The sequence below is a fragment of the Grampus griseus genome (assembly GCF_964374135.1).
Source record: "Grampus griseus genome assembly, chromosome: 1".
Taxonomy (NCBI): domain Eukaryota; kingdom Metazoa; phylum Chordata; class Mammalia; order Artiodactyla; family Delphinidae; genus Grampus; species Grampus griseus.
Window position 1 is genome coordinate 170,595,686 of NC_139017.1, and position 21,825 is coordinate 170,617,510.

At 51.1% G+C, this 21,825-nt stretch overlaps 1 protein-coding gene across 2 annotated transcripts in view; it reads left to right on the forward strand.

Annotated features, from left to right (window-relative positions):
• The window catches only part of PADI2 (peptidyl arginine deiminase 2), a gene marked incomplete at both ends in the record, with an annotated part of 44,067 nt that overhangs the window by 12,601 nt on the left and 9,641 nt on the right, over positions 1-21,825 (forward strand). The window contains 9 exons of one of the 2 annotated variants that reach the window (XM_082668699.1): positions 860-932; positions 7,538-7,599; positions 10,603-10,720; positions 12,071-12,196; positions 16,331-16,402; positions 17,621-17,799; positions 19,655-19,758; positions 20,759-20,870; positions 21,403-21,510. In XM_082668699.1, the coding sequence (XP_082524825.1) occupies positions 860-932; positions 7,538-7,599; positions 10,603-10,720; positions 12,071-12,196; positions 16,331-16,402; positions 17,621-17,799; positions 19,655-19,758; positions 20,759-20,870; positions 21,403-21,510 (954 nt within the window). The remainder of the gene's footprint in view (positions 1-859; positions 933-7,537; positions 7,600-10,602; positions 10,721-12,070; positions 12,197-16,330; positions 16,403-17,620; positions 17,800-19,654; positions 19,759-20,758; positions 20,871-21,402; positions 21,511-21,825) is intronic. The other variant, XM_082668700.1, reaches the window with a different exon arrangement.

Here is a 21,825-nt window from a genome sequence, read left to right on the forward strand (position 1 = left end):
ATGAGGGCCACACGCGTCATTTTATGTTTTCTAACAACCACATTAAAAGAGCAAAAAGAAACAGGGGGACTTAATTTTGATATTTTTTCCTTAACTCCATCATCAAAATATTATCATTTCAACATGATATCAATGTAAAAAAAGTAACTAGCTTACATTCTTTTTTCACATCAAGTCTAAATCTGCTGTGCATTTCACACCTGTAGCACATCTCAGTTCGGACTTGCTACATTTCAAGTGCTCAATAAACATTCGCAGCTAGTGGCTATGGTATTAGACAGCCTGTTGTTAGATCATAGAATGATGACTTCATGGCAGGTTAAAATCGTGTGCTGCTGAAGTTCCAATGTAACTTCATTGGAAGTTACAGCCACAAACATCCTTGGTCTCATCGTGTATCAGACGGGATGCTGAGCGCCCACGCAGCAAAATGATTTGCCCAAGTGCTGGAGCCGAGACCAGACTCTCTCTTCCCTAAGTTCTCTAATTATGAACTTCACTGTGTGCCCCATGTCATTGATGACGCTGGGCGTTATCCAGTAAGAGCAACCTAAGCCCCGTCGTTGCTTGGCGGCAGCTAGACACACACCAAGGCAGATGTGCGGCCCCCACAAGCAGCAGAATGCACCATGCAGATGCACTCTGAGAAAGGGGAGTCCCATATCTAGTTGGATAATATGAGAAAAACAGCCCACCAACCCAGGAGTACTTCCTGGAGGAGAGGGTTCAGATGTTTAGAGAGGGTCAGCTTGACAGGCTGTGAGGTGTGAGGGAGGGAGGTGGTCGTTGCAGATCTTCCTGCCTGTGATCTGTGATCTCTGCCCTTCTTTCCCTCCCAATGTGTCCCCTCCCTGTCAAGGTCACCGTCAACTACTATGAGGAGGATGGGGTCACCCCCATCGACCAGGCTGGGCTCTTCCTCACGGCCATTGGTGAGTTGACATGGCTATGGCCTGGGTGCCTTTGTTCCCCAGGGGCTGGCATTGCTGCTCTTCTCAACGACACTTGGGCTGTTTTCAGTGCTGCTGACCTGGCACTCAGAGCTTCCTCTGAATAATGCAGGCCCGAAAAGTGATGCCACACGTGCCCAGGCCCTTATGTCCTGGGGTGGGGATGCTGCAGGAGGAGGCATGCCTTGGTCTGCCAGCAACTCACCCCAATGTCAGGGTCCGCATCGCAGGCTCTGGGGGCCATGGAGGAGAAAGAGCAAAGTCTGTTCCTCTCCCGCCTCTCCCCTGCAGCCTGGAGAAGAACTTGCCTCTCATAGTGAGGGGAATGACCTGTCTACAAAACCTGTGCTATCCTCAACAATCCAAGCTACACACTTGCCTTCCCCAGACCCAGCCCAGGGACACAAAGATGCAGCCTGGGTCCTTAACTCACCTAGTCCAAGCCCTTCATTTGATTCACAAGGACACTGAGGCCCAGAGAGGTTAGGGAACTAGTTCAAAGTCACACAGCAACTCAGTGGCAGGGTGGGTCCAGAACTCAGGATCATTCCCCTCCTGGGTTCTTCCCATTTGCAATGCACTCCCCTGCCCTGGATGCCAGGGCACGTAGGTTGTGGTCTTCTGAAGCTTCATTCACTCGACTCCTCTGCAGTGGAGGTATTACTTTTTTTAATTTTAAATCAGATAATGTTTAAGCCAGGGCAACATTTCAGTGGGTCATTTTGTCCATCCAGCTTCAGTTTCACATTGATAGAGTGGCCACATGTCAGGGGGAGGGAACTACCAGTTACTGAGAGTCAACTATGTGCTGAGTGTTAAAAATAACCATGTCTATTTTCTGAACACCTGCTCTGTGTCCGGGACTTTGGTGAAGAGGTGGCATTTATTGAGCACCTACAGTGTGCCAGGCTCCAGTACTAAGTGGTTTACTATCATGATCTCAATCTATGCTTACATCTATTCTGAGAATGCACACTAGTATTGTCCCCATTTTACAGATGAGAAAAATCAAGGCTCCTAGAAAAAATAAAACGAACAAAAACTTACCTGAGCCCACAAACCCTGAAAGTGGTTTGTGGGACACCCCACCATTTCAATTATCTCACATCCTCCAGGGGTCTCAGAACTGTCCCCACAAAACAACTAGTTCCCAAGCCAGCCCCTCCTTCTCCAACCCTGTGTCTTTAGCCACTGAAGCAGGCTCAACAGCAGTGCTCTCCTGCTTCTGAGCTTATTCCCAAACGGGCTTCACTGCTGGCCACCTGCCCTTCTTTCCGCACCAAGGGAGTGAGTACCTGGCCTTGGGGGTGGGGGGTTCCTCAGGACAACCTCGGGGGGCCTTGGGAGATGAAACCCAAGCCTCCCGGGTCGCAGCTGAGGGCTGGCACGTGTGTCCACCTCACGGGCACACAGTGCCCCCAGATTGTCTCAGGTGACCGTCCCTGAGGAAACCTAACCCCACAGAGACAAGGACACCTGAGGACATTAGCAGGAAGGGCAGTGGCCAGAGGCCTGGCAGAGAAGGGAGATGCCCAGGGGCTGACGACACCACTAACGAGACTTCCACCCTAAAGCATGGCAGACTCGGGATGGACGGCAAAACAGTGCACTGTAAGGAGGCAGGGCTCTGCTAGGAGACTCCAAGCTTGTGCTCGGAGCAAGCCTGTCAGGGTGCTGCAGGCATGAGAGTCCGAAGATACCAAATCCGCACGTGATGAATGACCAGGCTCATCCTTCCGGGGTTCCGAGGCTGTGCTCTCACTGAACAATGATTTCTTTAACTGCCCCAAGTTCCAGATATTTAGGTTCCGTGGGTCAGTGAAGTGTCCCCTCTTCCCCACCCCCCACCAAAAAATAGTAAACCTGACCATTTTGACACTTGGCCAGAAAGAAAAGACAGGAATAAAACCATTTACCATCAATTATCACCATCATTTTAACATTTTAACACCTAAAGAGTAGGCAGGGCATAATCTCAGAACAAAAGACAGTCATTTACATTGCAGAAATAAAGCTTTATAAAAAACTCACCCCATTGAACTTGCGTTTCCTGTTCCACCAGCAATCCTAGTGAAAATTGGGTTTCTTTTGAGACCCACTGGTCTATCTGACCCCTCCGGGTCCCATATTCCCTCAGGCATCTACCCCAGGAGCCCCTGAGCCCCATGCCCTGAGTAATCATGCAGGGGCAACACCCCAGAGGCAGGAACGCTCTGAATGTCCCAGGATGGTGGGGCTGCCCCCAAGGATGTATCTGAGTCTGTCTCACCCTAGTTCTGTGCTGAGTCCACACTGAGCCAAAAACATCCCTGACTTCAGAGCAGACAGTGTTCTGGCTCTGCCTCGTCCAGCCACATTGTGACCACCACCCTGAGCCTGTTTCCTCATCTGCAAAATGCGATTCACGGTGAACCCTTGCACGGTGTTTACAAGGGTTCAGTGGGATGGTGCATCCCGAGGGCCTGGCGTGGGCTAGGTGCGCAGTCGATGCTCTTTGCTTTCCTCCCTTCCTCTTGGGGCCGTCCATTTTCCCTCTGCCTGGATGAAGCTGAGGAACCTTCCCGTGCCTCAGTCTTCCTCCTGGGATTCGAGAACGAAACTATAATGCCCTTGGCCAAATCAGACTGTGGGTCTTGGTCCCAGTCCTGCCAAAAACCTGTTATGTGCCCTCCCCCTCCAGACCTCTTTTTTTTTTTTTTGGCTGTACCACACAGCTTGCAGGATCTTAGTTCCTCAACGAGAGATTGAACCCGGGCCCACGGCAGTGGAACTGCAGAGTCTTAACCACTGGACCCCCAGGGAATTCTCTAGACCTCCTTTTTCCCAGCTATAAAATGAGAGTTTTGAGCTCATTTGTCCCTGAGGGCCTCTGAGCCCCCAGTTAGGGCTGATTTGCCAAGCCCTCCAGGTTAAGGGGGAAAGTGGGAGGGGAGGGATCTCGGAGGGAGGAATAATCTCACCCTCTTTGCTGTGGTCCTGGCAATGAGAGCAGTACATGTACAGGAGCCTTGAGAATTTTTAGCATCAGCTAAGGCCCTCATTCCTTGCATCCCCTCCGGAGAGCTGAGGATAACTGCCCTAGTTGGCTGTTGGGGAAGAGAATCCTTCCTCCCCAAGCTGCCCAGTTAGGCAAGAAGGCCCGGCACCCTGCCACTGTCCATGGGGGCTGGAAACCCGCCAAAACTCTTATGCCTCTGTGTCGAAGCCGAGGCAGTGTTTTGATTCTCAGGGCAGACTGCCTTGAACCCAATCCCAGTGACATTTCCAGTTAATCTGCCCCATACCCCAGGTGCCACCTGACACCTTGGGGCTATTCTGGGGAGCTGAGGTAGGATTCAGAGCCTCTGGGAAATGTCTGGACCCCAGAGGCCCTGAAACAGATGTCCTCTCCCTCCTTCCCCAGGGAAGACAGAGCCATCCCGGGAGGCCAGAGCCCTGCGCAGACCATGCCCGCCCTGCTCCCGTCCCCACAAAGACCATCCCTTGGAATCTAGATAAATTGGACATTGGGGGAAGCTTTGAAGGGGAGAAGTCCTTGAGGGATGGCTTATAGCTTGAGGGTGTTTCTGAGGGAGGGTGGAGGGGAGAGGAAGCCATTCCAGTTGACTGTGAAGTTGGGTCATGGGTCATAAGAGAGAACGTGTCGAGCACCGTGGGAGGTCGGGAGGTGGGCGATAAGGGAGCCCCATTACGCAATGCCTGAATTTCATAATGGGAAGTCAGTGAAACTTGTCTGAATTTAATAAACCCAGAAAGAGCAATAAGCACGTTATTCGGTATTATAGAGATTGCCTCAGGCAGGTGAGGGGACGGGCTGGACAAGGAACTCCTGGGTTTTTTTAGAAGCTATTTGGTACTCTTTGATTTTTTTTTTGTTTTTTGCACTGTACAAATATTACATTGATTTAAAAAATTTAATTTAAGAAATTCATAGTGGGGAGTTCCCTGGCAGTCCAGTGGTTAGCGCTCGGTGCTTTCACTGCATGGCCTGGGTTTAATCCCTGGTCAGGGAACTAAGATGCCGCAACCTGCGCTGCACGGCCAAAAAAAAAAAGTAAGTAATGAAGTAAAGCACAATGAAGTGCTTCATAATTTCTCTCCTGTGCCCCACTGCTTTCACAGACCACAGGATCCGTGATGTGGAACCATCTTGCAGCCTAGAGACCAAAGCCACACGGCTGCCAGGGTGGGGAGGTGGCCAACTTCCCTGAACTTCACGGGAGCAAGTCCTGGTCTTGAAAGGCAGGCTTGGGTTTTGGAAACAGCCCAGGGTAGAGATCAGCCTCAGACAGTGGAGGGAACGGCCAAAGGCAGGAGTCTGGAGTCAGAGACCCGAGTGGGACCCCTGGCTCTGCACTCTCTGGGGACTTCATGGTCAATGCCCTGCTGGGTGTCTCTGTTTCCTCATCTGTATGGTACGAGTGGCTGGGTGGAGAGGGGGGCAATTGAAGGGAAAACACACATGGGAAGTGCTGTACCGTCCACAAAGAACTATACGCGCAGGAGAGATTGTTATCTTGAAAAGCAAAGAGTGATTCCTGGAGGAGGCTGGGTCTGCAGCCGGTCCCCAGGCAGGAGCTTCAGGAAGCCAGCCTCCCCGAAAGGCAGCATTCCCTAGGGAGTGTCCCGCTGGAAAGTTCATGAAGGTCTGGGAGCCAAAATCAATATTGTTGCTCCAGGACCTTGTTGTTTATCCATCCTATATATTACAAGTTTACATCAGCCTCTTTAACAGTAGCTGGTGGTGCCGCCTTCTTGGCTTTCTCCCTAGAATTCTTATCCTGCACCAGCCTCCCAGCTCATCAGCCCAATTTGCTGACAGGTGACGTCTCCAAGTCTGGGTTTGCTCACCTGTAAAATGGGAACAATATTTATCTCATAGGACTGGGGGCTTCTTGGGAGCAGGCATGGGGCCCTGATTGCCCACCACTGGTCCCCACGACTTGTGTGGTGCGTGGAACACAGTAGATGCTCAACAGTGATTTGCTGCGTGAATGGGATCAATGGGAAGAGTTTATTTAACTATTTCCTATATTATTATTTAGTTATAATAATAGTTATATTATTTAACTATAACTATTATAATAATAGTTATATTATTTAACTATTTCCTATGTCAGGCGCTCCTGACAGTGGGGCTGCAGAGGTGGGAGTGCTGCCTCTCCAAGGACCAGGTGCCCTTAAAGCCCCCCCGCTCCTACCTCCTTCAAAACCCAGAAGAGCCACAACCAGGGTTAAAAGGGAATCGGACTGTGGGCAAAGGGAGGCCCCGAATATAATACCCCGACTTAGGAGAGAGAGAGAAGATGTTTCTGCCTCTTCAGGGAGAGAGCACGCCTGCCAAGGGGACTGCCCAGGAATCCATTCATTCCCACCCAACTCCTACCTCGGTGCAAGTCATGCTCAGCATGAGGCCGAGCCCACTAGGCAGTTCGGGGCCCTGAACCCAGCTTAGCTCATGTGTCGCGCCCATCACCTTCCCAACAACTCCCCTGCCCCGCCCCGTCGGTCTGTAACTCAGGGGGCCATGTTGCCTTCCAAAGGACACTTGGCGATATCTGGAGACATTTCAGTTGTCATAGCTGGGGGGAGTTACTGGCATCCAGGGGGCAGAGGCCAGGGGTGCTGCTTAACACCCTGCAGTGCCCAGGACGGCTCCCACAGCAACGACAACAAAAATCCGGCTGAAAGTGGCAGTAGTGCCCACCATTGCAATTAGGGCAATTCATCTAACTGGAAAGGGCCCCACTTTTCAGATAAAGAAACTGGGGCTCAGAGAAGCTGTCTAACCTGCCCAAAGCCACACAGCTTATAAGCAGAGAACCAAGGTTGAAGCCCAGCACCGTCTGGTACTAAACCTTGGGCTCATTTCAATGCCCCACACGGTCCCCACAGCAGGCCGAGGGATAGAGAAGGTCCCTCCCCCAAGAGAAAGGATAAACAGGGACCCTGCAGTGGATCCTCTATCTGGTGGCCTGGCCTCTTGGGCACCCTCAGATCAAGAGGGGTTGAAGACCCAGTTTCCCACCCAAAGTAAAACCCTCAGTCCTTAGAGGTGGGCCCTAGACCACCAGGAGTTCTGGGAGAGAAACGCACACACGTGCACGTATGCACACACGCCTAGGGCAGACTAGGAAAGGCAGGTAGGGAATCCTATGAAAGTTTTCAAAATATGAGCTTTGATTCAGACCAGACGCAGTGTGTGCTTCAGTTCTGCTAATGCGACCTGTGTGCCCCCACGCATGTGACTTGGCCTCTCTGAACCGAGGCTCCCAAATCTGTCCAGTGAGGCTCATCCCATCCACCACCCAGAACTGACTGAGGAACAGTAAAGGGGTGAGAGATCCCTGACCCACCTGGCAGCCCCTCCAAGAGCTGCGCAGTCTGCACGGTATCTGCTCGTGTTTCCATCCCACAGTGGGGGGTGTTGAGGTAGGGGGTTGGCTAAGATGCCCTCAGCAAGGCACTCCCCTTCTGGGAACCAAGCAAATGGGTGAGCTGCACCCTAATCCCACCCTAATCTTCCCCCTGTCCCAGGCCTACCCAGTCTGGCAGGCTCAGCAACTCACCCATGTGTCTGTCCCCAGAGATCTCCTTGGATGTGGATGCAGACCGGGATGGCGTGGTGGAAAAGAACAACCCAAAAAAGGTACCTCGCTACAAGGGCAGACTGAACGGGGGGCTTCCAGGGCCAGAGCCCCAGGCTGGGTCCTGCAGGCAGCCGTGGTCCTCCCAGCAAGCTTCAACAACTGTCATTTTACAGATGAGGAGACAGGTTCCCAGACACACACTCCAATGACAGAGCCCACCAAGGAGCAAGCTCCTTAGAGGGACAGCGATGGAGCAGGTTCCCGAGTCCCAGTGGCTCCCATCCACAAGATGGGGACACCCAGTTCATAGAGTTGGTGGAAAGGATGAATGTCCTGCCACAGAGGAAGTACTGCCAAAGCATTTGCTCTTATTATTTTGCCTTTTTTTTTTTTGGACCACGGGGAGCAGAAGATTGCATTAATCGTTTCCAATTCAAGGCACATCATCTTTAATGGTGCGTGCACAACCCCTCTCCCGTTTTTAGTTTTTCATTTATTCATTCATTCGTTCATTCATTCATTCATTTATTCTCTTTGATCCTGCATTCCCCACTCCCATTCTGCTCCCCTACGAAGGAGCACTTCAATGGTTTTAACACATCACTTTCTGTTCTTGTGATTCTTGCGAAACATGCGGTGTGGTTTGCGTGTGTGTATTTTTAACTTGTGCAGACAGATAGCATTGTGTTCTCCAAGTCGTTGATTCCTACTTTTTCCTCAACCCCATTTTTAAGCTCTGCTGGTTTTGCTCTATGCACATCCAGGCTTCTTTTTTCCTTTTTCTGCCCTTGTATGGCATTTAAATTTTTGCCATGGCCATACATTACTTTTTTTTTTTTTTTTTTTTTTTTTTGCGGTACGCGGGCCTCTCACTGTTGTGGCCTCTCCCATTGCAGAGCGCAGGCTCTGGACGCACAGGCTCAGCGGCCATGGCTCATGGACCCAGCCACTCCGTGGCATGTGGGATCTTCCCGGACCGGGGCACGAACCCGTGTCCCCTGCATCGGCAGGCGGACTCTCAACCACTGCGCCACCAGGGAAGCCCCCATACACTTCTTTTATAATAACAACGTAAAGTCTGGTTTAAATTATATGGAGATGGATACTTTAAAAAGCTAAATAAATACAGCCCATTGAGAAGCCTGGGGCCTAGCAGCCAGCTGCAGACTCTCTGCATGTCCTCAGGCCTATAGGGGAGCCCATTCCCCCAGCCTTCTTAGGGGGCTCTGCCCCAGCCCTGCCTTCCTGAGGGCAAGGCAGCCCCACACATATGTTCTCTGTGTCCATGGCCAAGCTACGTGCCAGTAGGCACCACAGAGGCCTCTGAGGCATCCAACCTCCGCTGAGGAGCTGGGGAGTCACCCAGTCCCTGTGGGTCTGAACTTACCCAGGCTTCCTCCATCTGGGCCAGTGAAGTTTCATACGTTCTTTACTCATCCCATAAATATTTTTTTAAATTTTATTGAAGTATAGTTGATTTACAATATTGTGTTTAATTTCTGCTGTACAGCAAAGTGACTCAGTTATACATGTATATATTCTTTTTCATATTCCTTTCCATCATAGTTTATCCCAGGATATTGAACATAGTACCCTGTGCTATACAGTAGGACCTTGTTGTTTATCCATCCTATATATTACAAGTTTACATCTGCTAACCCCAAACTCCCACTCCTTCCTTCCCCCACCCCACCTCCCCCTTGGCAACCACAAGTGTATTCTCTATATTTGTGAATCTGTTTTTTGTTTCATAAATATCTTCATTTGCATCATATTTTAGATTCCACATATAAGTGATATCATATGGTATTTGTCTTTCTCTTTCTGACTTACTTAGTATGATAATCTCTAGGTCCATCCATGTTACTGCAAATGGCATTATTTCATTCTTTTTAATGGCTGAGTAATATTCCATTGTGTATATGTACCACATCTTCTTTATCCGTTCGTCTGTTGACGGACATTTAGGTCATTTCCACGTCTTGGCTATTGTGACTAGTGCTGCTATGAACATAGGGGTGCACGTATCTTTTTGAATTATGGTTTTGTCCAATATATGCCCAGGAGAGGGATTGCTGGATCATATGGTAATTCTATTTTTAGTTTTTTGAGGAACCTCCATACTGTTCTCCATAGTGGCTGCACCAGTTTACATTCCCATCAACACTGCAAGAGGGTTCCCTTTTTATTTTATTGAAGTATAGTTGATTTACAAAGTTGCGTTTAATTTCTGCTGTACAGCAAAGTGACTCAGTTTGACATATATTATATATGTATAGTCTTTTCCATTATGGTTTATCTCAGGATATTGAATATAGTTCCCTGTGCTATACAGTAAGACCTCCTTGTTACCCATCCTATATATAACAGTTCTCACCTGCTAACCCCAAACTCCCAATCCTTCCCTCCCCCACCCTACCTCCCCGTTGGCAACCACAAGGCTGTTCTCTGTGTCTGTGTGTCTGTTTCTGGTTCATAGATACGTTCATTTGTGTCATACTTTAGATTCCACATATAAGTGATATCGTATTGTATTTGTCTTTCTCTTTCTGACTTACTTAGTATGATAATCTCTAGGTCCATCCATGTTGCTGCAAATGGCATTATTTCATTCTTTTTAATGGCTGAGTAATATTCCATTGTGTGTGTGTGTGTGTGTGTGTGTGTGTGTGTGTGTGTGTTATGTTTGTTTATTTATTTATTTATTTATACTACATCTTCTTTATCCACTCATCTGTCAATGGACATTTAGGTTGTTTCCATGTCTTGGCTATTGTGCTGCTGTGAACATAGAGGTACATGTATCTTTTCGAATGATAGCTTTGTCTGGATATATGCCCAGGAGTGGGATTGCTGGATCATATGGCAACTCTATTTTTAGTTTTTTGAGGACCCTCCATATTGTTTTGCATAGTGGCTGCGCCAATTTACATTCCTGGGTAGTGGCTGCAAGAGTCTCATACTGGGTCTGTCTCCAGTGTCCTATGGGGTCTGCGCTGGGGTTGAGAATATCTGTCAGAAGATAGAGAAGACAGCACTGACCTCTCTCCTCGCCAATGCAGGCATCCTGGACCTGGGGCCCTGAGGGGCAGGGAGCCATCCTGCTGGTGAACTGTGACCGAGACACACCCTGGTTGCCCAGAGAGGACTGCAGCGATGAGAAAGTCTACAGCAAGGAAGGTACCACAGAATCCACACTTGAGCTTGGGGTGGGGAGCAGGGAGGAGCAATGAAAGCACTTATGATAAGTCTTGGTCTGGGCCAAGGGTGAGGCAGGTGTGACCTTGGGTCTCCTGAGGATGGTGGACTCAGGTATCCACTCCTGCTAAAAAACAGACAATAAAACTATCGATATAGTTCAATTGGAACCATGTTTTTTTCTTTTAAAGTTTTTTCATTTGTTTTGTTTTGTTTTATAAATTCTTTTATTTATTTTTGGCTGCATTGGGTCTTTGTTGCTCTGCACGAGCTTTTTCTAGTTGTGGTGAGCAGGGGCTACTCTTTGTTGAGGGCGCGGGCTTCTCATTGCAGTGGCTTCTCTTGTTGCAGAGCACGGGTTCTAGGAGCGTGGGCTTCAGTAGTTGTGGCACGCGGGTCCAGTAGTTGTGGCTCACAGGCTCTAGAGCTCAGGCTCAGTAGTTGTGGCACACGGGCTTAGTTGCTCTGCAGTATGTGGTATCTTCCTGGACCAGCGCTCTAACCCGTGTCCCCTGCATTGGCAGGCGGATTCTTTTACTTTTCTTTTTTTTTTTTTTTGCGGTACGCGGGCCTCTCACTGCTGTGGCCTCTCCCGTTGTGGAGCACAGGCTCCGGACGCGCAGGCTCAGCGGCCATGGCTCACGGGCCTAGCCGCTCCGCGGCATGTGGGATCCTCCCAGACCGGGGCACGAACCCGTGTCCCCTGCATTGGCAGGCGGACTCTCAACCACTGCGCCACCAGGGAAGTCCCTGGAACCATGTTTTTTAAGAAGTTGTACATATGTAGAAAAAGGAGCAGAAGGAAGTTCCCAAAAGGTTATAGGAAGTCATCTGTAGTGTTGGAGATAACAACTACTTCTTATGCTTTTTCATAATACACAGGTTTGGGGTTTGCTTTGTCCTGATTATAAAAGTAACAGGCCAACATTCCAGCCACAATTCTCCTTTGTTTTTTTAATTAAGATATAATTGACACACAACACTGTCTAAGTTTAAGGTATACAGCATAATGATTCGATTTCCACACATCATGAAGTGAGTATTACAATAAGTTTAGCAAACATCCATCATCTCATATAGGTACAAAATTAAAGAAGTAGAAAAACAAAATTGTGATAAGAACTCTTAGGATTTACCGTCAACAACTTTCATATATAACATACAGCCGTGTTAATTACATTAATCATGTTGTACATTACATCCCTGGTAACTTATTTATCTTACAACTGGAAGTGTGTACCTTTTGACCACCTTCATCCAGTTCCCCCACGCCCCCACCCCGCCCCAACGCAATTCTCTTAATTCTAACCTCCTCATGCATCCACCCCTCAGACCTCAAGGACATGTCCCAGATGATCCTGCGGACCAAAGGCCCCGACCACCTCCCCACCGGATACGAGATCGTTCTCTACATTTCCATGTCGGACTCGGACAAAGTGGGCGTGTTCTACGTGGAGAGTGAGTGTCCCCAGCCTGGCCCTCCTGCAGTTCCCATCCAGTCAGTGCTCTCTGAGATACCCCTCGGGGGCCCAGCTCCTCCCTCTAAGGCTCCCCAGACCCCTCCCCTTAGTAGTCACAGGTGCAGGTGACTGGAGAGGGCCAGCTTCTTGGTAATGGTAACCAGGACCACCGTTGTCCTGTGAAGTCAAGAGGACCCGTGGGATAGATCTCTCCTCCCTCAAAGGAGTTGGCAGTGACAGATTTATGTGGAACCCCGAGGAGTTCCACGTGAACCAGGGGAGGAAAGGCTTTTGAGGTCTATCTTTCCCAGAATCACATCACCTTCATGATACCTGAGGCAGGTACCCACTCCCTCCCACCCCCACCAGGTGTTTTCTGCTCATCTCAGACTTTCTGAACATGAGAACTGCCCCTGACTTTTAAAGAGCCCGTGATGATGCTGTGGGCACCTTCAAGGAGCGGAGCCCTTGTCCTCTTGCCAAGGACAGGGCCTCCTGGGTCCCCAGTGAGTCAGGAACGTGCTTCTGCCATGGAGCTAATCCCCGCAGCTGCCTGCTCTGTCTCGTTCCTTCTGTGAATCGGTGTCGGGCCCCCTCAGTGCCAGATGCTGGTCTCAGCGCCGGGATCCCTGGGTGAACTCTGCCATCACACCCTGCCCTCGGGAAGGAGACGGTCTAATGAGGAAAGCACAATTGGAGGAAATGACACAGACCAAGCAGTAGAAAACGGCAGGGGCAAAGGCGAGGCACCGCTAGCCTAGATGGTCTGGCAAGGCCTCTCCGAGCAGGCGACATTTGAGTTGAGAACCAAAGCAACCATGAGAAAGAACCAGCCGTTCATGAGCTGAGGGAAGAGTGTTGTAAGCAGAGGGAACAGCGCGTACAAAGCCCGGAGGAGGGAACCAGTATTGGAGGAACAGACAGAAGACCGGAGGAGGGAGATGTGTTGGAGTCAAGGTCAGCGAACTGGGCAGGGGCCAGCGCATGCAGAGAGGGCTTGCATTTTATTCCAAGTGCACTGGAAAGCCGTTAGAAGGTTTTAAGCAAGTGACTGTCAAGGTCTGATTTATGTATTAAAAAGCTGTCTCCGCAAAATCGTTTGCTGTGGTGCAGGGTGAGGCCTCCCCCGCATGCCCAGCTCTCTGGGGGGCCCAGGGTCTCCAGCCTAGCTCTGGGGCCCTCCTCTGACCAGGCCCACTAAGAGCAGTCGCCATGAGGACTTGGTCCCAGTGGCCCTGGACCCTCACCTCAGGGAGGGATTTAGCCAGGACAGCAGTGGACCCAGCTGCCACCTGAAGCCAGTCCACCTCCTGATCCGCCCTGGGCTCGGGCAGTGACCTCACGCAGGTTGGAATGTCCCCAGAGTCAGGCCGGCTCCGCCGCCTAAGCAGGCCGGAGATGTTGATGCTTACCCTGTCCAGGCCAGGGTTGCCACGGCGGATGGGGCTGCCGGCCGGACAGGAGGGGTACAAGCAGGATCTCGGCTTCTCGACCACATTGTGTGGTATTGTGACCCTCAACCTGTTGCTGCTAGTGACACCTGGACATTATCTAGAGCGTCTTTTTGTTGATGACAGTGGATTGAGATCTGGCCCTTAATCACATCCCTCTCCCTCACTGCCATCGAGATGGGTCCTGAGCAGACAAGAAAAGGAGGAGCCACTGCTGTGAGTGCTTTGCGATGCTGTTCCCCGGTCTGTCTCATCTGGGCTGCCATCTTACAATGTGGGGGGAGGGGCGGTGTTACCGATGCAGCGATGATCCCGGAATCGTCAGTTTCCCACAGAATTGGAATCCTGGGTGAATACTCAGTGCCACACTAACCGGGATGAAAAATAATTCATCTGTGGTACAGTTTCCTCTTCTTCCTTTTCAGCCATGCAGGCATTTGGGGGTTTTCTCAAAATCCATGTACACCTGTGGATAAGAATATGTTGTGTTACATGAATGTCATGTGTCACCTGTGTCCCCCAAGGGCAGGGGGCTTGGCTGGAGGCTGAGGGACCCTGAGAGGGAGCTCCAGAGCCCAGGAGGTTCAAATCCTGCATCTGGGCAAGTCTACTTACCGGGCCAGGCCTTGGGTTCCTCTTCTGTGATGTGACGTGGGGCTAAGGAGAGGCCTGACAGTTCCCGCTGGTGATAGAGATTAGATAAGGAACACGTGTCAGCACTCAGTAGCCGGCCCGTGGAACACTCTCTCTTGCTTTTGGGGGGTTATTATTATGATTATTAATTACAGTAAGTCCCCTACATACGGACGAGTTCCGTTCCAAGAGAGCGTTCGTAGGTCCAATTTGTTCCTGAGCCCAACAAAGTTAACCTAGGTACCTAGGTACCCAGCTAACACAATCCGAGGGCAAGCTGCAGTTTCACTTACGCCGGATATTGATGGAACGCACGTTCGCATCTTTGAAATTTCGCAACTTGAAGGTTCGTATGCAGGGGACTTACTGTATAATGATTGCAGTGGACAGGTGTCTCCAGTGCTGTTAGGAGGACCCAGGTGTCTGTGCTCCAGCCTCAGATTCTGCCTCAGGATCCCAAAGTTGGGACCTGACCTCTTCCTACAAGGGTGCAGTGACCAACTTGTCCCAGTTTGCCCAGGATTTTCCTGGTTTTAGCTCTAAAACTCCCTCATTCCAGGAAACCCCTCAATCCCAGGCAAACCAGGACAGATGGCCACACTATCAAAGAGTCTCCTTGGGAGGTGGAATGGCTCCAAAGTGACCAGAAGGGTTATGCCACATGCCAGCCTGCGGGGCCGATGCCTGGGGCTAAGGAGAAGTCAGGGTGGCTGGCGGGGCCCAGCCCGAGGCACGTGGGCTGCTCAATAGAGGGTCATTGTTGGTTCCTGCAGGGAGAGCTGGTCACACTCAGGCAGGACTGCACCCAGCTGGGACAGGGGATGGGGGAAGGAGGCTCCTCGGGACAGTGGCTGGATTGTTCCCGCTAAGTCATCAATCTACCTAGAGCTGGCCCAAGACACTAGAAAGAGAGGCACATGTAAATTGCAGGCCATAGAGGGGAAAAAACTGCATGCAGATGGGCAAGAACGCATCCTTCCATCTGGCCCAGCTCCCCTGCCAGACCCCCACCCTCCCAGGCCCAGGTGGAGCGCGTGCACACACACACACAGACACACACACACACACACACACACACACACACACACACACACACACACACACACACACACACACACACACACACACACACACACACACACCACCTAGCTGCCCAGAGCCCTGGGAAAGTTTTGGAGTTTTCTGCGAAGACAAGTCAGTTTCCAGGTCTGAGGATCTCTTTCCTAGCACCAGTTCAAGTGCAGCCTGGGACAGGTGGACATTGGAGGGCCTGGGTGCCCGGGGGAGAATTTTTTTAATTATGCAGAGCCATCTGGATCTACTTAGTGATTGGGACACAAGGCATATGTTGTCTTTTCTGAATGAGAAGGACTTCACCTTCTGTCTTGAGCTGTTCCTTGGGACACGCAGTGTCTGAGTCTATATGCCTCATTTCTTGGGCCCACCTAAGGGAAGGTGAGGTGAGGTATTTTTCTTTGCCTTCTGTTCCTAAGCCATTCAATGAAAAGGTCATGAATTTTGCAGTAAGGGGTGTGCTGACGCATTCATGGGCTCTCATAGTAGTAATACCAGCAAGTCCTAGCTGTGTTACCAATGGTTACCCTTGGTTACCGAGCTTACCTCAATTGCTGATGCTGTCATTTTATCTTGCAAGGACCCTGTGGCGTAAGTGTTATTATCCCCCATTTAACAGATGAGTAAACTGAGGCTCAGGGAGGTTAAGTGAATTCCCTGAGGTTTTGCAGCTTGTAAGCCAGAGAGGTACTTGAACCTGCATCTCTCTGACTCTGGAAGTAATAACCACTAAGGTAACCCCCCCTTAATGAGATGTATAACCAGGGTCCAGTTGAGCACATTGTCCTACGTGAGGAACCATCCTGAGCCTGGGCTTTGCTGCTTCCTCCGTTCATTTTGCAAGTTTTAATCAAGCACCCTATTCATGCCAGGACTGTTCTAGTTACATGCTCTAGCCCTCAGGTGACTGGTCAATAATCATACCCATTGTTGTTGACAACAGTACTAAGCTGAGCCTGATTCTGCCCTTCCAGCTCTGCAGGGCATAAAGAAACTCCTTCTGGAACTGCATAGGGTCCTACCTCCATGCCTTGGGCAATGCAAGTATCTCCTCTCCTCACTGCACCCCATCTCTGCCGCCCCCAGGGGCATCTCAAAGGCTGCCTTTCTCTGCTCAAACACCTCCCACCCCGCCTCCCTTCCCCTGTCCTCCTCACCCCAGTAACCCCACGGGCTCTCTCACCCCGTAGCTCTACTATGACGCTTCCCACATCTGTGCCATCTTATCATCAGCTGAGCACTGCACCTAGACAGAGGGGCTGCATCTTGCCCATCTCTGTGTCCCCCAGAGGTCCGTGTCCACGTGGTCACAGAGTAGTAATTCAACACATGTGCTCTAAATTGGCCTGAAAATTCTCCCACGGGGGGTGGTATGGGAGCCATTGGTTCATTCAGTAGATATTTATTAAATACAACCTGCCCTGGACCGGGCCTGTCTCAGCCCCCATGCAGGTGACAGTCTCTCAGAGCCAACAACTAAACACTGAGATCATGTCCATTTAAAGGCTGTGATGGGGAAGGATGGGGGCTGCGGAAACTCCAGACAGAGCCCCTGGCTTGGTCTCTGGGGGATCTGGCTATGATTCCCAGAAGTGACACAAATCAAGGCCTGAAAGAAGGAGGGAGATAACTCTTCCAAGCAGAGGGAACAGCGCTGTGAAGAGCTGGGTGGTTTCAGTGGGGCAGGAGCGTGGGAGAAACCAGCCACAAAAACGTGCAGCCAGGGACCCACACGCCAATGTGGCTTGCATTATATGGAGGAGAATTTGGGGCACCAATGGACACTTTGGTGTTTTATTTATATAAAGGAGAGGAGAGGTCGGGGTTCAGAACTAGACAGGGATTTGAGTCCCAGCTCAGCCACTTACTGGCTATGTGACTGGCTATGTGGCTCTGGACAAGCCATTTCTTATTTCTGGGACTGTTTCCTCCTCTGTAAAATGGGAACAATAATTCCCTTCCTTGACGTCACTGGCTGCCCGGTCCTCAGCTGCTGCGTTCCGTGTCCCCTTCCTGGGAGAGTTAGCTCACTTTATAGGCAAGGAAGCCAGAAGCCAGGAAGGGTGTCTGGTTGAGTGCCACATGGCTGGGGCCCTGCAGTGCTGGGAAGATGACCAGGCCACGGCCCTTCTGGTGGCATTTTCTGCTTGTGCTTTTCTCTCTGTGTCTAGAGGACAGGTTACTCTGCCATCGCGTCCCCCATCAGTGACCCCGCCCCACGGACGGTTGTGGATGGGGCCTGACCTTGGTCCTTCTCCCTCCAGACCCGTTTTTCGGCCAGCGTTATATCCACATCCTGGGCCGCCGGAAGCTCTACCACGTGGTCAAGTACACGGGCGGCTCTGCTGAGCTGCTGTTCTTCGTGGAAGGCCTGCGTTTTCCCGACGAGGGCTTCTCGGGCCTGGTCTCCATCCATGTCAGCCTGCTGGAGTATATGGCCGAGGTGAGGGCTCCGGGCCTCTACCAGGAGGGGCTGCCCTGCGGGCCAGGTGGGGCTCCTTCTAGAGGGCCACTCCTGGGGGGTCCCCAGTATGCTCTACTCCCCTCAAAGCTCCAAGGGGAGGGGGTCCAGGCTTGGAGACCCGGATGCCCCACCATCCACATGTGTCTGCCAGCGTCCTCTGAGCTATGCTCTGGGGGTTCCTCCTTACTGTACCTACTCTCCCGGATTCTCTCCAGGTGATTTTCTCTTACCTCATGCCTGTCCCTGGTCTGTCCTCCTCCCTGCAGAGAGCGGGCCTAGTTCTGAGGCACAGAGTGCCAAAGGTTAGCACAAGAAGCAAAGTAGGCCACACACATGAGCCTTCCCTCCCTGCCTGGTCCCACACCCTAGCTGTGGGTTCTACCAACTCTGACCACAGGCCGAACCCCAAATCCCAGTCGCAGGCCGTGTCCCCTCCCTGTGGCCAGACATCTCACCCACCTTTGCTCTTGGTTTTGGGAAACTGGACGAGAAGGAGAGCACCTTCCCCTCCTGAGGAGAAGCCCCCCACCCGCCAGCCTAGGATGTGTCCTGCCCACAAGGACCTCTCATCAAAAATGGCAGCCCCAGACCCCTACCCCTCAGGCCCACCCAGCTTTGTTCAGATATAGGGAGGGACCTGGTTGCCCTCTCAGACACAGGGTTTGCTCCCCAGTTTCATCCCCGGACTGCTTTGAGGCAGGAGGCCAAGGGCTCTGCCGAAGGTGAAGCTAGGTCTTGCTTAGATTTATGAGAAGGGGCTCTGGAGTCAGATGGCCCAGGTTTGAGCCCATGAGACATTGGGCAAGTGAATTTACTCCCTATGCCTTAGTTGCCTCATCTGGAAAACAGAAATGACAAATACTGCTGCTTCCCAGGGTGACTGTGAGCATACAAGCTTGTGAGATCTCACTCACAAAGCAGCCTCAAGTCGCTGGGAAAAGGGAAAGGCAGGAAAAGCAGAGCTAACAGGAGGGGGTAGGGAGAGGGCTTCTCCTGCTCCCCCAGTGCCTGGAGCAACCTGGCCATCAGGGTCTCTCAGATTGGCCCCCTCCAGCGGCCACTCAAAAGGCAGACCCTGGGGGACTTCCCTGGAGGTCCAGTGGTTAAGACTCTGTGCTTCCACTGCAGGGGGCACAGGTTCGATCCCTGGTCAGGGAACTGAGATCCTGCCTGCCGTGCAGTGTGGCCAAAAATAAATAAATAATTTTTTTAAAAAGGCAGACCCATGCAGGAAAGGCCACCTCCATCCTCCCCATCAAGGGCAGGGGCCCGGTTTCCTGTAGCTTTCCAAAGCCAGCCATGCAAAGGAATCATCTCATCTTCCTTCAAGTTGCAGGCAAGCTTCCCGAACCTTTCCTTAAAGAGCAATGTGGACATATCAAAATTTCCCCCAATAACATTATAACACTCACACATAGAAAAGGGCAAGGTGCCCAGAGCAAAAACAGAGGAAGGCCGGGGCTGGTTCAGCCATCATGTGAGCCGATTTCAGGAAGAGAACTTTGATGCAGCGAGATCAGACAGTGGTTGAGAGTATGGGCTTGGCAGCCAGACTGCCCGGGCTTATATACAGGCTCTACCACTTACTAACCGTGTGACCTTGGACAGCTATGTGACTTGGTTTCCCCATCTATAAAACAAGGATTATAATACTATTTACCCTCTGGGGTGATTGTAAGGCAGAAGTGAAATCTCACATGTAAAAATAGGACCTGGCACGCCGTAAGCGCTCCCTGAGGTACTACTGTTATTGGTTTCACCCACTTTGTTAGGCAGGAGTGAAAAGCACCCTGACAAGACTTTTTGATCCCCTCCTCTTCTCCCCCACGCCCAGGAGGTCCCCCTGACACCCATCTTCACGGACACCGTGACATTCCGGATTGCTCCGTGGATCATGACCCCCAACACCCTGCCTCCTTTGTCGGTGTTTGTGTGCTGGTAAGCATTAGGCACGGCGCAGAGAGTGGCTAAAGCTGGGGCTTCAGGGGCAGACAGACCTGAGTTCAGATCATGCTCTGTTACTTACCAGCTGTGTGACCTCGAGCAACTCACTTGGCCTCTCTGTGCCTCTGTTTCTCTGAGACGCTCACATCACAGAGTCACTGTGATGATTAAGTGAGATGAAGCAGGTGAAGTATTCATCCAAGGTCCTGGCACAGAGTTTTTGTGCTCTAAAAAATAATAGCTAGCGGGCTTCCCTGGTGGCGCGGTGGTTGGGAGTCCGCCTGCCGATGCAGGGGACACGGGTTCGTGCCCCGGTCTGGGAGGATCCCACGTGCCGCGGAGTGGCTGGGCCCGTGAGCTGTGGCCACTGGGCCTGCGCTTCCAGAGCCTGTGCTCTGCAACGGGAGAGGCCACAACAGTGAGAGGCCCGCATATCACAAAAATAATAATAATAATAATAGCTAGCATTTCTTTCCCATATCTTCTTGGCCCATACGATGTAGTCAGGAACCTTTCTCTACAATGGATATTCAACTCATCTTATTCATCCAGCAATTCTTTAACTGAGCATCTATTATGTGCTAGACAGCTACAGCGAGATGAGAAGCAGGGGAAAGAAGTGCCTGCAGGTGATACTGATCACACCACCTGGCCACACACCCCTGCTGTCCTGGACCCATCCCCTGCCTCCATGCTAGGCATAGCTCTTCCTTGGAAATCTGGGGAGTCAGAGATGTAAGGCTTTGGGGCAGGTGAGGGTGAGAATTCCCCTCCTCGTTTTGTTTGTTCATGACTTTGGTAAACACTGCATGAGGGGATGAGTTTGCTTGGCCCTTGACTCCAGTGGCCTTTGCAAAGGTGCCTTTGAACACAGATGTGGCCTCATCTGCCCAGCACAGCCCAGAGATGCCAACTGCTGTTGCCGCCTCAGTGGACTGGCCCTCATCCCTCCCCACCCTCCCTCTTGGCCGCCCCCTCCTCCTACACTTCTCAGCATGAAGGACAATTACCTGTTCCTGAAAGAGGTGAAGAGCCTGGTTGAGAAAAGCAACTGTGAACTGAAGGTCTGCTTCCAGTACATGAACCGGGGAGATCGCTGGATCCAGGTAAGGAACCCCAAGCTGGGAAGGATGTGGTCCAGGGCTCAGGCAAGAAGAGGCAGCTTAATGTCAATGCCCCGGCGCCCAGCTGCTCCACGCATGCGAGTTCTGTCCTCAGATCACACGTGCACGTGTACACAGGGACAGAAATGTACAAGGTAATTCACTGCAGCTTCTTAGGGTAGCAGAAGACTGTAAAACAACCTAAATGTCCAGCCACGGGGCAAGGGGGTGACCATATGATTGGACAGCCTTTCTGTGGAGTACTATACATCAGCTAAAAAGAAGCCAATCTATAAATAAAGAATGCACTTCCAGTTAAGGTATTACTTGCAGGAAAATGTATACAGATGTTACCAGTTATGTTTTTTAAAATGGGGTCAGTATGAGTACAAACATGCTGGGGATGTGCAGAGACTATCTGAGGGATATGTAAGAAACCACTGCCGTCATGTGCTTGGGAGAATTGGGGAGGCTGGCTAGTATTCACTGGTGGCCCCCTGGGCTCGTCTGATAGCTCTTCCCGGTGTCCCCACAGGATGAAATTGAGTTTGGCTACATCGAGGCCCCCCACAAAGGCTTCCCTGTGGTTCTGGACTCCCCCAGAGATGGAAACCTGAAGGATTTCCCAGTGAAACAGCTCCTGGTGAGATGCTGAGGACCACCTTGGGGGATGAGGGAGGGCACAATCCTGGGACTCTTACAGGACAGAGTGGTCGGGAGGCCTTGGGCACGCCTGGAAAATCAGTTTACTGCAAATTAGTCTGTTGCCTTCATCTTCTCATCTGCAAAATGGGTCAGTTGGGACAGTAATCTCTAACATCGTTTCCTGCTCTGATAACTGATGCTTTTCCAAAACATGGAGAGTTCTCTCATGGGAAATGAGAGTTATGGGAGACAGAGGCCTGACTCCTGACACTGCCCCACCTCCAACTTACAGCAAAATAAGTTTCAGAGAGGA